The sequence below is a fragment of the Chinchilla lanigera genome, unplaced genomic scaffold (assembly GCF_000276665.1).
Source record: "Chinchilla lanigera isolate Chin_1 unplaced genomic scaffold, ChiLan1.0 scaffold00005, whole genome shotgun sequence".
NCBI classification, from domain to species: Eukaryota; Metazoa; Chordata; class Mammalia; order Rodentia; family Chinchillidae; genus Chinchilla; species Chinchilla lanigera.
In genome coordinates this window covers 40,441,607-40,456,762 of record NW_004955406.1, presented here as the reverse complement: position 1 = coordinate 40,456,762, position 15,156 = coordinate 40,441,607, and the positions used below count along the sequence as shown (strand labels likewise).

At 55.1% G+C, this 15,156-nt stretch overlaps 1 protein-coding gene across 1 annotated transcript in view; it reads left to right on the top strand.

Moving 5' to 3' along the window:
* The window catches only part of Lrrn2 (leucine rich repeat neuronal 2), a 57,266-nt gene extending 43,183 nt beyond the window's left edge, over positions 1-14,083 (top strand). Inside the window, exon 2 of the mRNA XM_005375318.2 lies at positions 11,618-14,083. Within this exon, the coding sequence (XP_005375375.1) occupies positions 11,852-13,990 (2,139 nt within the window). The 5' untranslated portion in view covers positions 11,618-11,851 and the 3' untranslated portion in view covers positions 13,991-14,083. The remainder of the gene's footprint in view (positions 1-11,617) is intronic.
* The last annotated feature ends 1,073 nt before the right edge of the window (positions 14,084-15,156 follow it).

Genomic DNA, 15,156 nt, shown 5'->3' with positions numbered 1-15,156 from the left:
GGCTCCCTCTCACTTAACCCAGGCAGCAGGGGGCAGAGCCGAGCAAGCCCCAGAAAAGCCCCGGAACAGTCCAACTCCTGAGCTCTCTCCCCACAGGCCTTGGCTGGCACTGATCTGACTCTGACTGGGTTGCAGAGAAAGGTTTAAGGATGAGAACAAGGTTAGGGCTGCCAAGACACACTACGCATCCTTCCTCTCTCTGTCTCTCTCTGTCTCTCTCTGTCTCTCTCTGTCTCTCTCTCTCTCTCTCTCTCTCTCTCTCTCTCTTTCTTTCTCTCTCTCTCTCTATATATATATATTCCCAGAAAATGATGCTGAAAAAATAATTTTAAAATAACATTGTCCAACCCATTCATTTACAGATAAAAAAAACCAGCATTAAGCAGGCAGCACATAAAACTCCTGTTGAAAATGACAATAAATGCCAGACATGGTGGCACACACCTGTAATTCCAACCCTCAGGAGGCTGAGGCAGAAGGATCACTGTGAGTGAGAGGCTAGTCTGCACTACATAAGCGAGTTCAAGGCCAGCCTGAACTGCATAGCAAGACCCTGTCTCAAAAAAAACAAAATGACAATAAAAACACCTTTCTTGTATATAATATCACTAACGCCAAGTGAACACACCTCTATGATCTGACTAGCTTTTAGAATGGTCCTTCTCTTGCTCACCTGACAGATGGCTCCTGAGTCTGTTCGCAGATTCTTTCCTCGAAGCCATGAGCCTGGGTGTATTTGCACAGCACTTGCAGCTCTTAGAGCCTGAGTCACACTTGTGTTTTTAGTTGATCTATGCATCTCTAAGTAAGACAGAAGGTGCTATTCTTATCCCCATTTTTCAGAGGTGAAGACAGAAGGGCCTGAAGATTAAGCCTGTTCCCTGCTTTTGCACAGGTAGCCAGTGGCGGAGTGTGAACAATACCCTAGGGTCCCTCTGTGAGCTCCCCGGGGCTGTGTTAATAAAGCACCACAAACCCAAACCAGCGGCCGTAACACAACAGAAACTTATCGTCTCTGGGTTCTGGAGGCTGAAAGTCCAAACTCAAGGTGTCAGCAGGGCTGTCCTCCCTTTGAAAGATGAGGAGAGGCCGCCTTTGCCTCTGCAGGCTTCTTTCTCTGGTGGCCGTTGGTGGGGGATGTGTCTTGAAATAAGATCGTATTCACAGGTGCCTGGGGTTAGGACTTCAATACAACACTCGGGGTGGGACACAGTTCAACCCATAACAGCCCCGACTCCATGCCAGTGGGCTCTGCCATGTGCTGTTCATGTGCTGAGCTCCACCCCATGCATTTTCTCCCCCATCTTTCTCCACCAAAGACAAGGTGCTCCCTCTCCTGCAGTGCAGCACGCGGAGCTGCTGGAGCGCCTTCAATTTCTGCTCTTCCCAGATTATTACAAGCTACTAAAGTGGAATCGTGAAATATAGGTGGGCTTTTTGTCTTTTTTATTCCCAGACAGTAAAAATCATTAAGGCTTGCTCTTAATTAGTTTAATTTTGAAGCTTCTAAATATTGATTTAACCTACACTCCTTTGTACTTGCTGCAGTCACTGAATTATGCCTGTTATTGATCGCAAATGGAAGCATTTCCTTCCACTAGCTCAGGGCTCTGGGTGCCACTGGCTCTTTGGGTGCACTGGACCGGAGGGCACGGACAGGCGTGGAGGAGAGGGAGCCCATGCCAGGCTGGAGAGCTTCCTTCCCTTGAGGAAAGATCGCTGACCTTAGGCCAGGGGCCTGTTTCTTTCTCTTAGCTTGGCCCAGATCCAAGGGAGATGATGAAAAAGAAGTCGGCTGGAAGTCTCCCTATTTCATTCTGAGCTTGAGGAAGAAGGACCTAGGCAGTGGGGGCTGGAGGAGGTGAAGGGTTGGGGTTTAGAGCCCAGACTTTGGTACTAGCCCGAGTCCTGGCTTCCGCTGAATGCTCTTGGGGGATCCCTATTCTCCCCCATCTGTGAAGTGGAGCTCATCACCCCTACATCACAGTATTGTGGACTTGCCATGCGGGTGGCTAGTCCAAGGCCTGGCTCCCAATCACTGTCAGTGGCTTCCATTACTGTCATTGCCCTCGCACTGGGAAAACAAGGACTGGATTAGAAGTGTACTGGATCTTCTACCTTGCCCCCATTACTTGTTTGCTCTGTGATCTTGGGCAAGTCACTTAATACTCTTTCTGTTAACATTGGGGATATTGGCATCTATGAGACTCCACTATGTCTTATTTCCACTGCTATAAGAGAGTTCTATAGACTAGTAGTTTATAAAGAACAGAAATTTATTTCTCATGGTTCTGGAGCCTGGGAAGTCCAAGATCAAGGTGCCAACATCTGACAAGGGTTACTCTCTGCTTCCAAGATGGCACCCTGAATGCCGCATTATCTGGTGAAGAGGAATACTGTGTCCTAATAGGGCAGAAGCAGGACATAAAAGGACTGGATTCCCTCCCTCAAGCCCTTTCATAACAACATTCATCCAGGGGCAGGGGCTTCATGATCTGAACACCTCTCCAAAGGCCCCACCCCCCAGCACTGTTACACTGGAAATTAAGTATCCAACAGAAGAATTTTGGGGCATGTATGCAGAACATAGAGACACGAGATTTCAATTGCCAGGTGCATTCGGTCCTAAAAGGTTGTTATTGTTGATGACCGTAGTAGTTATTGCCTCATATGGCCCTTTGGCTCCCTCTGCCTGCAGTGTCATTCGAGACCAGGACTCTGGCCAGCTGCCATGGCCTGTTCACCACATAGCTCTCTCTCTGGCCACTTTCTCCTTGTAATTCACCTTCTGCATTTTTAATTCCCAGCCCTTTGTCCCGACGCTCTTGTAAGTCTACAGTTTTTCACCATCTGTGCACTCCCTGACCTGCTGATCCAGGCAGCACTTAATGGGCCTCACCGAAGTACAGTTTGCACGCCATCAAACTCGCCATTGTAGCGCACAGTTCAGTGGTTGTTAACAGACTTCCCCTGGATGCTTGCCCAGCTTCCTGCATTGGGCAGATTCGTGCTCTCTCCCCTAGGCTGAGTCCTGCTGCCCTTACTGTGATAACTTGTATGCTCTAATAGGGTGTTTTGTTTTTAACCTGTGAATCCTCACCTGCCCTCCCCATACTTTGTATCCTTAGCCCCTTGCATCCATAAAGCACCTAGTTTACAGTCAGGGCTCTGTTAATGCTCCTCAGATAAAGCATTTTCTTGTGGCCAGAGGAGGTAGAGGCAAGGAGTCTGGCATTCTTGCCAGGGAAGCTCGTCGTATACATATATTTTTAGTGAGCACGTCTAGGTGTCACTGTCCTTGGTTTGTGGAGCTGGCCCCTAGAGGTTATCGCATTCACCTGCAGCACCTGGAGGGCCCCACCCAGAATTTGCACTTGGGACAAATTTCCCAGCTGCCCATTCTGGGGAGGGACTGGGAGAGGGAATGTCTAGGGTGACCCTGGATTCGGTGGCGAGGGTGGACAGGCCATTCTCACTGCATGGGGGGACTGAAGGAAAAGAACCCCTCCCCACAGCGGGGCTCAGCTGCAACCATTTATCTCGTGGCTGCCCAAGACAGCTGACAGAGGGAGAAGACAGCAGTCCTCGTGCAAGACCTAGGCTCCTTCTGCAGTGTGATTTATCTCTGAGCTTCATCTGGCAAACCTGCTGATGAAATGAGTCTCCTTTTCTCTCCGCCTCATCAATTTTCATTCTGATTTCATTTTCCTTTTCCGTTAGAAGGGGTCTGGCCTTTCTCTGCATTGAACGGGCCTGCTCCTCCTGCGCTCTGCCTCCCTCTCTGCGGAGCGGATGGGGCCATTCTCGGTGCTCCCTCCCCTGCACTGCAGCCCTGTGAGGACCTCGGACCTCCTCTCAAGCTTCTGGAATCCCTGTGGTTGCCTTCCTGTCTATTAGTGCCCAGGCCAAAAAGCCACTGCCCCAGCCAGCCTCGGCAGCTCACAGAGAGATGGGCTTTGCATTGAGCGGGGGCGGCTCAGGGGTGCAGGAGGCAGCAAGGGGCAGATTGTTGGGAGGGGTGCTGGTGGCCAGAAAGGACTTTGCAGATGTGCGGTATAAGTACACTCTTTATAGGAATTTCCCATTGTATAAGTGAGGAGAAGAGCTTCTAGGCAAGGACCCTGCACGTGCAAAAGCATGGGACAAGAGAGAGCATTGCTTGCACCTCTCTGGAGTTGTCCCTCTTCCCTCACCCTTGTGCAAGCTCCCAGGGATCCCTGGTGACTAAGGGGCGAACCAGGCCCCTGGCTGCAGGAGGAAGCCTTTAAAGAATGCTACAGGGAGCTGGGCATGGTGGTGCTTGCCTATAATCCCAGAACACTGGGAGACTGAGTCAGGAGGATCACATGTTGGAGCCAAGCCTGGGCAACTTAGCAATTGCCCTGGAAGTCTGCCTGGTACCCCAGCCTGATCTAGGAAGGGAGGTTGGGGAAGCTGGTGGGTCAGCAACTGGTCGTGGTTGTCCATCTGGCTGGTGGCAGAGGCCAAAGCACATATCTGTGGATGCCATCAAGCTGAGTGTTTAGAGCTCGGCCAGGAGTGGCCCTCTCACCCCTTGCAGGAAGTACTAGGAACAGAGGGGCTGCTCACCTCAGCCTGGAGCACTTGCAGCAGGGCTGTTTGGTGTCACTAGAGCAGCTCAGAGGACTGTCCTGGGACCCCAGTCCCTGCTGTCTGTGACATCAAAGAGGGAAGCCCCTCTCGGGAAGGAGTGTCAGCCTGCAGTGTAAAGGCTCCCAGGAGCTGGGCGCCCTGCTTACCTAGAGACTGAGGTGTTGCCCAGCGAAGGGTATGGGCCCTGATGAACCAAAGGTAGACGAAAAGGGAAGGAAACTCGACCAAGCTCAAGTGCTGTAGAGATATCTTCATGTTCCCTGCATGAGACAGGGCCCTTCCCACGCACAGATGGAGAATCCAAGAGGATGGTCAAGATACAGGGCCATGCACAGGGCTCTGGTGCCTTCACCCCTCACCTAAGCTCTGGGGGTGGGGGGAGTCCACAGGCTTTCTGACGGGGAGCCTGAGGCAGCCCACATAGGATCCTGCCAAAGCCAGGAGTAGAAACCTGAGTCAGAGCAAAGAGCTTTCTTCACCCTGGAGCCCGTGACCATGATGGGCTAAAGCAGCCAGGGAAGGTCAAGAACCAGGGCAGGGGACAAGGGTGTGTGCCCAGGAACACATGCCCTGGGATGGCGACAGTTGGCAAGGAAGGCAACAGGAGGGTCAGCACAAACACAGCCCACCTCCTAGGCGCTTGATGCCCCTGGGCTTCTGAGCTCCAACACAACCCACCCCAACACCCCGCTGGCCTTGCCTTTCTTTCCTTCCTGCTTCCTTTCTCTCCTTCTCCAGATGTTCTCTGAGTTCCTACTGTGTGCCAACCTGTTGGAAGAGCCAGCAGCCTGGAGCAGAGCTCCTGCCCTGAGAGGCTCGAAGTGGGACAGGCAGAGGGGAAAACACCAGGCTGTGAGGGGGGAATACTGGGCGCATGGGAGCCTGGGAGAGGGTGGTGGGGAGTCAGAGAATGTTTCCCTGAGGTGAGCTCGGCCGGAAGCCACTCTTCACACCTGGTGGGCTGGCTCAGCTTCCCCAAAGCCTGTTTTGGTGTAGTGCATCAGAAATGACCGTGTGCTACCTGCTGGCACCCGCAGGCCTAATTAAGGGATAATGAGGCAGGCTCCCTTCCAGGCATGGCATTCTCTCACCCACTGCCGGGGCCAACCAGGAGCCCTGGCAAAGCAGAGATTCCTGCCTGGCCACAGGACCCTTCCTGCCTAGGTCCAGAAAGGGGTCCCTGCCCGCGGGTACTCCAGAAAGGAGGGCGGGCAAGGCTGGACCACAAGAACTTCATCCTTGCCCGGGGCTCTCCACCCTCCCCATTGTGCCGGTGGGGTCAGGTGAGCTCTGGCACAGAAACACAGAAGTAGCTGGGCTGCTGAAGGAGAGAGCTGCGGTCCAGCCCTGGCCGCCCATACGCTGGCTGTGGGGCCCTGTTGGGTCCTTCAGTGTCCCTGAGCTTCTGCTTCTCATCTAGACAGCGCCTGCCTCCCACTGTTGTGGGAGAATGTAGGTGAACAAAGTGAGGTGCGATGGAAATTCGGGCGCACGGAAGCAGGACTGGGCCCTTCCATCCCAGCCACCTCCCTTTTGTGCCCTTGCCTAGTGCCTTAGAACTCTAGGTGCCCAGGGAGCAGGAGGTGGCCAGGCCATCTTCCTGGCTCATGGTGACACAGCACACCCAGGCTAAGGGGATTCCAGCCAGTGCTTGGGTCCTAAGGCCTACAGCAGTTTCTGGATCTAGGAACTCTAAGGAAGAAGGCCCAGTCTCTCTCCCTGGAGACCACTGGTGATGCGTGAGCCCCAGGGAAGCTCTGGTCCACTCTGCAGTGGGAGGATGAATTCAGTGAATTTAAAGTTTTCTAATGCAAGAGTCACTTAACCCCCAAGACCCAGTCTCAAGCTGTGATGGCAAAGGAAGGGCAATTCTGAGTTTTGAGGATAAAACTGATTGACGATGATGGAGCTCAGGACAGATGGAGGCCACATATCAACAGGGAAGGGGCAGGTAGGAACCTTTTGGAGAGCTGGGATTCATTTCAAAGATCTGGGTGGTGGTTGTGCTGGCAGCTGTGTGTGGGATTAGGGTCCACTGTGCATGCTCCTGTGTGTATTTTACACTTCCATGGTGATTCAAAAAATATTACAAACGGTGAAATGAGAAGGAGGGTGGAAGGAGAGGCTGCAGTGATGGGAGGAACGCAGGCACGTCCCAGGCCTTACCGCCTGTGGACCTCACAGCAACTCCCCACTTCCCAGCCCAGGCATTTGAGGCTCCCAAGGTTAAGTTCATTGCCCAAGGTCGCACAGCCAGTGACAGAGCCAGGCTCAGTCCCAGATCGCAGAGCCCAGGCTCCTTCTGCTCCACCGTCCCTTTTTTGCATAAGTTATTTATGGAATTCCGGCTCTGGAAGACCAGAAAAATGCGAAGGTCCCCACCAGCCCCAAGGATCTAGTTGTGTGTAATTAAATGAAAGGTGGGAGTGACAGCCCTTCTCACCTCCCAGGAGGGGCTGGAGATCGGGTTACAGAGGGGGGCTCCTTCCACTCCCTCAGTTTTGCTCCCACCCAGCGCTTACCTGCTGCTGAGGAGGCCGGAGTTTATCAACACTACATGCAATTATGCTGCCCATCTGTCTCCGCAGCTTGGGTGGAGGGGAACTGGCACCACAGCAGCCAAGACCAGGCAATCGATCACCTCCCACCCGCCGTCCTCCCTCTGGACCCCCGGCTTCCCAGGGCTGGGCAGGATGCTGGGAGGCATGGAGAGGGAAAAACAGGGAGGAGGAGGGCAGAGAGAGGCTCTGCTTACATAACCTCCACGCCTCCCAGCCAGAGCCCCAGGGCTGTGCTGAGGGTGGGACCAGGGCAGGAGCTGGAAGACAGGGCTCCTACTCCTGACCGCAGTGTCTGCAAAACTCTGCCTTCCATGGTTGCCAAGGGCTTAGTTTAATAGGAGGTGTAGGAGGTCCATTCTACACTGCCTGTTTAATCCAGAGATGCTCCCTGGAGGAGGGGGTCCACCTGGGTTTGCAAAGCTGGCTCTTCCAAGAGAATACCTTGCCTTTGGAGTAGGCAGCCAGCCCTGTGTCCTGGCCTGTGGCTCAGCGGCTGTGGTCTCCAAGCCAGCCATTGACTGCAGTCAGAGGGCAGGCTGAGCTCTGGGTGCAGCACTGGCTGTTTGCCCCTGTGGCTACAGGCCCACCCGCACTCACACAGGAGCAGCCCTCCACCACCTCCCATGCCCCAGGGCATTACTCAAGCCAGGAGTCAAGGATAGGATCTAGGGCCCAGTAGGCCACAGTCAGGGTAGATTTGCTAAGGACCCAGGGGCATTTGCAACTGAGGCAGGTGCTCTAGGCTCTCTGCTCCTGTAGAGCCAGCACTGATGGATGGTGACTGGACTGGAGGGACATCTTCTGGAGTTAGAGGCCTCGGGTTTGAATCCTGACCCCTCCTCACAGAAGCTATGTAACCTCTGGCCAGTCACTCAACCTTTCTGTCAGTTGCCTCCTGCACAAAATAAGACTAAACAACCTCTTCTTTGCTTGCATAAAGGATGGGTACAAGAATTGACTATCACTGTACACATGTTCTACGTGTTTCATTATTTATACCCATTCACAAGTCCCAGCATTTGCTAAATCCTATACTTGGTGCTCTAGGGGCCCAAAAAGCATGGTCCCTATGGCAAGAAGCTCACAATCCAGTTGGGGAAGGGGACATGTGATAGTCTGAACTCCTGCTCACCCAGGAGATTATAGCGAAAACACAATTAGCTTTCTCTGCAGCTCCCCAGTAGAGATTGCTAATGGGTCCCTGTGAGTGGGCCACGTGCAAGACAGCCTTAAACGGTGATGGCAAGTGAGTGGGCAGCTCTGAGCCCCATCATGAAAAGGGCTCCATGCTTGAAGCAAGGGGAGGACTCGCTTGGGCCTGTGCCATCCCTTCAAGTAAGACGTGCTGGGTAGAGATGAGACCTCAGCCGCCGCCTCTCTCTGGACTCTAAAGGCCAGCCCTAGGCTCCTGCCCAGCCAAGGGGGCCAGGGGAGGGGCTCCAGGGCTGGAGCTTTTAAGTTTGAGAGGTTTCTTGGTAACCGTGCAGCTGAACATTGACTTAGCACTTAGGACAAAGGTGGTGGAGGAGGAGAGGGAAGCCAGGCTGAGGTAGGGTCTGAGGGTCAGGGCAGGCTGTGTGCTCACTGCAGAGACTGTCCACTTGGGAGCCATCTTGGGCTGTCCCCATCATTTTACAGTTTGGGTCCTGCCTCCCCAACCAGCGTGGCACTCTATGAAGGTGTGACCGTGTTATCTATTTCTGCTCCCAGCCCCCCAGCCAGTGGGGAGACCATGCTGGGCCGGGGTGGGTAAGCTCAGTGGAGGCTTACTGGGCCCTAGGATCCAACCTCTCACCTTGGGAGATGCCAGAACTGGAAGGGAGCTGAGATTTATTGAGCTCCTTGTAGGTGCAACACATTCAACCCCTTTAACGTTAATGAGTCTTATTTTATACACAAGGAAATGGAAGCCTGGAGAACGCAAGCAATTCTTTCCAGGATAGCAAGTGGTAGAAGCAGCTTCGGTGTCCTGCACCATTTGGGGGTGGGCCTGCTCTCCCAGGCCCGGTCTAGGTGAGAGTCAGTGGCCCTGGGGTGTGAGTATAAGTAACAGGGCCACAAGCTTTGCATCCAAATCCATGACGGGACCCTCTCAGGGTCCCTACTTCCTGTCTGCCCACACTGCATACCACCCAATTCCCTCCCCCTCCCCAGCCCCCAGTCCTGGGCTTGGATGGCTGTAGTATTCCCCAGGCCTCCCCTTGCACACGTGCACAGCCGTGCATGCATGTGTGCACATGTGCTTGTTTACCCTGAGGTTTACGTGTCAGCGCACACACCCCTACGCAAACCTCTGCGCCTTTCAAGCTACGGTTGTTTATCCCACCTTCAGAAATAGCTGCCGAGGAAAGTGGGAAGTAGTCAGATGTATGCAGGCCCGCCGCTCTCCTGTTTGGGGTGGGTACCCTGCTCCAACTGCTCCCTGCTCCTTCATCCCAAGAGCAGGATGAGGTGGCCTGGAGCCCCTCTGGCCTCAGAGCGGCATCCGAGACCTGCCTCTAGGCTTTCCTGGCTCCTTCGTGAGGAACCCTCACCCCAAGGAACAGGAATGGGCACCGGCTCACTGCTGCAGCCAGTACACCCCAGATCTCCAGTGGCCCGGAGCAGCCTGGGCCAGACTGGGGACAGAGAAGGCAGGAGGAAATGGCCCAACCTCCAGACTCGGTGATTTTCCTCTGTTGCTGCTGACCATCTATATGACTTGGATTAAGTCCTTTGACCTCCTCCAGACCTACAGCTATAAATGATGTCTTACAGGCCCATAATGCGGATTAAATGGAGTGAGATGTTCAGAGACTTTGAAGAGTCCTAGCAGTAGTAGGTGCTCGCTAAGTTTGTGTAGGCACTTTTTTTGACACCTGCGGCTGGAAATCTGCCTGGAATCTGACCTCCATCTAAGAGCTAGACCTGATCTGAAGAGGGAACCCAGAGTTTGGCCTTTTTTTATTTCCATCTTTGGTTCTAGGCCAAGGCAGGCCCTGCTTCTGGGAAGCCTGGCCCTGGAGTCCAAGAGAGGAGCTGAGCTGCTTGGATTCTGGATTGGGGTGGAGGGGCCTCCTTCTGGACAAGCTTGAGTCCTCCAATATATAAGCTCAACAACAAGCAAGGAAAGCCTCTAGCTCAGTGCTGGCAAGCCCGTGACAGAGCCCTCTTGGCACATGAGCCAAGTCACCCCAGCATCACGCCAGCAGCTGAGCATCAGATAACAGCACCCACAGGGGCAGTGTTAGCCCGTCGTGGTAAATAAGTGGGGTCTGAGGAGGGAGTTTGGGCACTCGGTCTCTAAAAGTTTCACCTTCACTGCGCTAGCTGGTGCTGCTCTCCACTCAGGGAGGTCAGGACTGTGACAGCAGGAAGTGTGGACACTGTAAGGCACAAACCAGCCCCTAGCCCCTGGGGTACGAGGTTTAGGAGAAGCTTTCTGTGGGAAGTGGCTGAACTTGGGTCTTCAAGAGCAAAGGAGATGTCTGGGAGACAATGAGGAGGAAACATAAGAAGGGCAGCTTGTCAGGGTGACTTCAACCTGCAAGGTCTGTGCACCATGAGTGAGGGGAGGGGCATCAAAAGAATGGTCAGGTCAGTCACTGAAGGTCTCTAATGGGACTGAGGTGCTCAGAGCCAGGATTCTGCAGTCAAATGCTTTACCACTGAGCTATACCCACAGAGCCAGGATTCTGAACCCCACTGCCTCCCTTCAGGGCAGCCCTGGCAAGTGACTGGGAAAGGGAAAGCCCCCCACCTAGGAACACTTAGGCACATCCCAAGCAGGGCCACCCCCTCTTCCCCAGCCTGTGCTGATGTAGGGCCAGGTTTTCTGTCTTTCACCTTGAGTCCTGGGTAGCCCTTTTTTATATTTGGTTGGTGTGGTTTTCTTAATGGGGTCTCTTTCTGTAGCCCAGGCTGGCCTTGAACTGTCCTCCTACCTCAGCCTCCCAAGTAGCTGAGACTCTGTTCACCACTGCACCAGCTTCCGTCCCACACTTTAGAAGGTGCTCTTGTTCACACTATCCCCCTCCCCACCCACATCACCAGAGGGATGCCTAGAAACAATCATTTTCTCTTCCATCTACCCAGTGAGCCAGGGAGGGAGGGAAGAAAGAGGCAAGAAAGGTTGGAGAATCTATTCCTCATCTCTCTGGGCTCAGAAGATCTCTGAAGATGACCATAATTCCAATTTACCCATGCTGCTTCACACACACACACACACACACACACACACACACCTTCCTCTGAGTCATCCCAGGGCTCTTCCCTAAAGATTCATAGCCACTTTGCATAGGTTGTAGAAAAAAGACACTAAAGCTTTAAGGATTATAGGGCAGAACCCAAGAGTCCTGGAACCTCTGCTGCACCTTTGGTTTCTTGAGTGGAACGGGGAGGCCTGGGTAGAGTGATAGAGTCTGTTCCTGCCCCCACCTTAACTCTGCACCCTCTCCTTCCAGGGCTGCCCGAGATGGGCTGTGGCGATGAGGGAGCAGGCCAGGCCCTGGTGCGTGAGGATGAGAAGCCACACCCAGGAGGGCACCAAGTGATGCTTACCCAGCCTCGCCTAGAATGACTGCCCTGGGAGGGTGGTTCCCTGGGCCCTGGCAGGGCTGCTGAGCCTAACCCTGCAAAACTCCAAGAGCAGGACGCGAACTCTTCCTGTGGATGCTCTCCTGCCCTGCAGCTCCACCATGAGGCTCCTTGTGGCCCCACTCCTGCTAGCTTGGGTGGCTGGTGCCACTGCCGCTGTGCCCATGGTGCCATGGCGTGTGCCCTGCCCACATCAGTGTGCCTGCCAGATCCGGCCCTGGTATACACCCCGCTCATCCTACCGCGAGGCCACCACCGTGGACTGCAATGACCTGTTCCTGACGGCGGTGCCCCCTGCGCTCCCTGCAGGGACACAGACCCTGCTGCTGCAGAGCAACAGCATCGTCCGCGTGGACCAGAGTGAGCTTGCCTACCTGGCCAACCTCACAGAGCTGGACCTGTCCCAGAACAGCTTCTCAGACGCCCGGGACTGTGACTTCCGGGCCCTGCCGCAGCTGCTGAGCCTGCACCTGGAGGAGAACCAGCTGACCCGACTGGAGGACCACAGCTTCGCTGGGCTGGCTGGCCTGCAGGAGCTCTATCTCAACCACAACCAGCTCTACCGCATTGCTCCCCGGGCCTTCGCGGGCCTCAGCAACCTGCTGCGGCTGCACCTTAACTCCAACCTGCTGAGGGCCATCGACAGCCGCTGGTTCGAGATGCTGCCCAACTTGGAGATCCTCATGATTGGCGGCAACAAGGTGGACGCCATCCTGGACATGAACTTCAGGCCCCTGGCCAACCTGCGCAGCCTGGTGCTGGCGGGTATGAGCCTTCGGGAGATCTCAGACTATGCCTTGGAGGGGCTGCAAAGCCTGGAGAGCCTCTCCTTCTATGACAACCAGCTAGCCCGGGTGCCCAGGCGGGCCCTGGAGCAGGTGCCGGGGCTCAAGTTTCTAGACCTAAACAAGAACCCACTGCAGCGGGTGGGACCAGGGGACTTTGCCAACATGCTGCACCTCAAGGAGCTGGGGCTCAACAACATGGAGGAGCTGGTCTCCATTGACAAGTTCGCCCTGGTTAACCTCCCCGAGCTGACCAAGCTGGATGTCACCAACAACCCGAGGCTGTCCTTCGTGCACCCCCGCGCCTTCCACCACCTGCCCCAGCTGGAGACCCTCATGCTCAACAACAATGCTCTCAGTGCCTTGCACCAGCAGACAGTGGAATCCCTGCCCAACCTGCAGGAGGTGGGGCTCCACGGCAACCCCATCCGCTGTGACTGCGTCATCCGCTGGGCCAATGCCACCGGCACCCGCCTCCGCTTCATCGAGCCACAGTCCACCATGTGCGCTGAGCCACCCGACCTCCAGCGCCACCTGGTCCGAGAGGTGTCCTTCCGGGAGATGACGGACCGCTGCCTGCCCCTCATCTCCCCCCGCAGCTTCCCCCCGAGCCTCCAGGTGGCCAGTGGAGGGACTGTGGCACTGCACTGCCGGGCGCTGGCTGAACCAGAGCCTGAGATCTACTGGGTCACTCCAGCCGGGGTTCGACTGACGCCTGCCTACGTAGGCAGGAGATACCGAGTGTATCCCGAGGGGACCCTGGAGCTTCGAAGGGTGACTGTGGAAGAGGCAGGGCTGTACACCTGTGTGGCCCAGAACCTGGTGGGGGCTGACACCAAGACGGTCAGTGTGGTAGTTGGCAGGGCTCCCCTGCAGCCAGGCAGGGACAAGGGACGGGAACTAAAGCTCCGGGTACAGGAGACCCACCCCTATCACATCCTGCTGTCTTGGGTCCCGCCACCCAACACATTCTCCACCAAACTTACCTGGTCCAGCACCTCTGCCCCCCGGGGCCAGGGGAACCCTGCTCTGGCTCGCCTGCCCCAGGGCACCCACAGCTACAACATCACCCGCCTCCTGCCGGCCACAGAGTACTGGGCCTGCCTGCAAGTGGCCTTTGCCGATGCCCACACTGAGTTGGCTTGTGTATGGGCCAGGACTAAAGAGGCCACTCCTCGTCACAGAGCCCTAGGGGACCGGCCTGGGCTCATAGCCATCCTGGCTCTTGCTGTCCTCCTGCTGGCAGCTGGGCTTGCAGCCCACCTTGGCACAGGCCAGCCCGGGCAAGGGGTAGGTGGGCGGCCTCTCCTTCCAGCCTGGGCTTTCTGGGGCTGGGGCGCCCCCTCTGTCCGGGTGGTGTCTGTACCCCTTGTTCTGCCCTGGAATCCAGGGAGGAAGCTGTCCAGATCACCAGAAGGGGAGGCACTGTCACCACCATTGTCTCGAAATTCCTGAAGCTCAGCCAGTTCTCAGCAGTAGAGAAATAACTAGGACTACTTTTTACCAAAAGGGAAGCAATCTGGGCTTGATGCCCTGCCAGGACAGTGGATGGACCCATGTGCTTGAGGCCTGGAAGCTAGACCAAGACAGATGCAGCTCTGTGGCTCCAGGGGGCGCTCCTGTGACCTCCAAATGGTCCTCTTACTCGTGGGGGTTCCGTGCCCCCACTCTGAGGGCTGCCTCCAAGGAGCAGGAGGTCGCTGGCTGAACTCTGGCTGGAGCCTCCCACTTCCCCATTCATCTACTCGCCCAGAGGCTGCTGGCCTTCTGCTTGGCTGTCTCCTGCCCGTGCCCCCAGGCCCTCGGCCCGCAGGCTGCCCCTCGTCCTCTTCTCTTTCTTTGTACAGTCCCAGTTGCTTGCTAGCTCCCCTCCTGGGCAAGGGCTGAGGAGGCCTCTCCTTCCCACCTCAGGGGACGGCCCCCAAAGCGGAAGCGGCCCCTGCAGGATCTGAAGGACATCTGGGGAGAGGGATGCCCAGGGATGCCGCCTCTCAACAGCCTGGGCTCTTTGGAATTGACTTTCTATAGGCGATTTTGTACCTTTGTGGAGAAACGTGTCACCTGCCCCCAACCCAATTCACTCTTTTCTCCTGTTTTGTAAAAAATAAAAATAAACAATAATAACAACAATAGTAAGAGGGGAAATCAAATGAAAGGAAAGTATTTTGCATACTGGGTCTAAGCAAAGAGCTCTCTACTTTGGTGTCATTTCAAAGCCTGAAGGTAACTGAGGGGGCGAAGACCTGGGGTTTAATAAAAGTGAGAAGAGAGGGGTGGGGTAGTGTTTTCTTTCTGATTTGAATTCGGGCTTCTGGGTCTGTGCAGAGCCCAGAGAGTCCTCACAGCTGTGAACAGGGGATCTGGGGGAGGAAGGGCAGAGAGGCTGTTGACGACCAGCAAGAAAGGGAGGAAGAGGACCCCGAAGGCAAGCAGAGCGTAGGGGAGAAAGACGGAGACGAGCCCAGAGATGGAGCAAGAGCAGAAACTTCCATCGCCCAGCACAGTCACCCTTTCTCCTTTTCTAATAAGCAATTAACATGCCAGTGCATAGAAGTACTTCCCGGCCTATTTCTAATTAAACAAACCCAAGAGGCAGAGTCACGCAGAGAATCACAAATCAT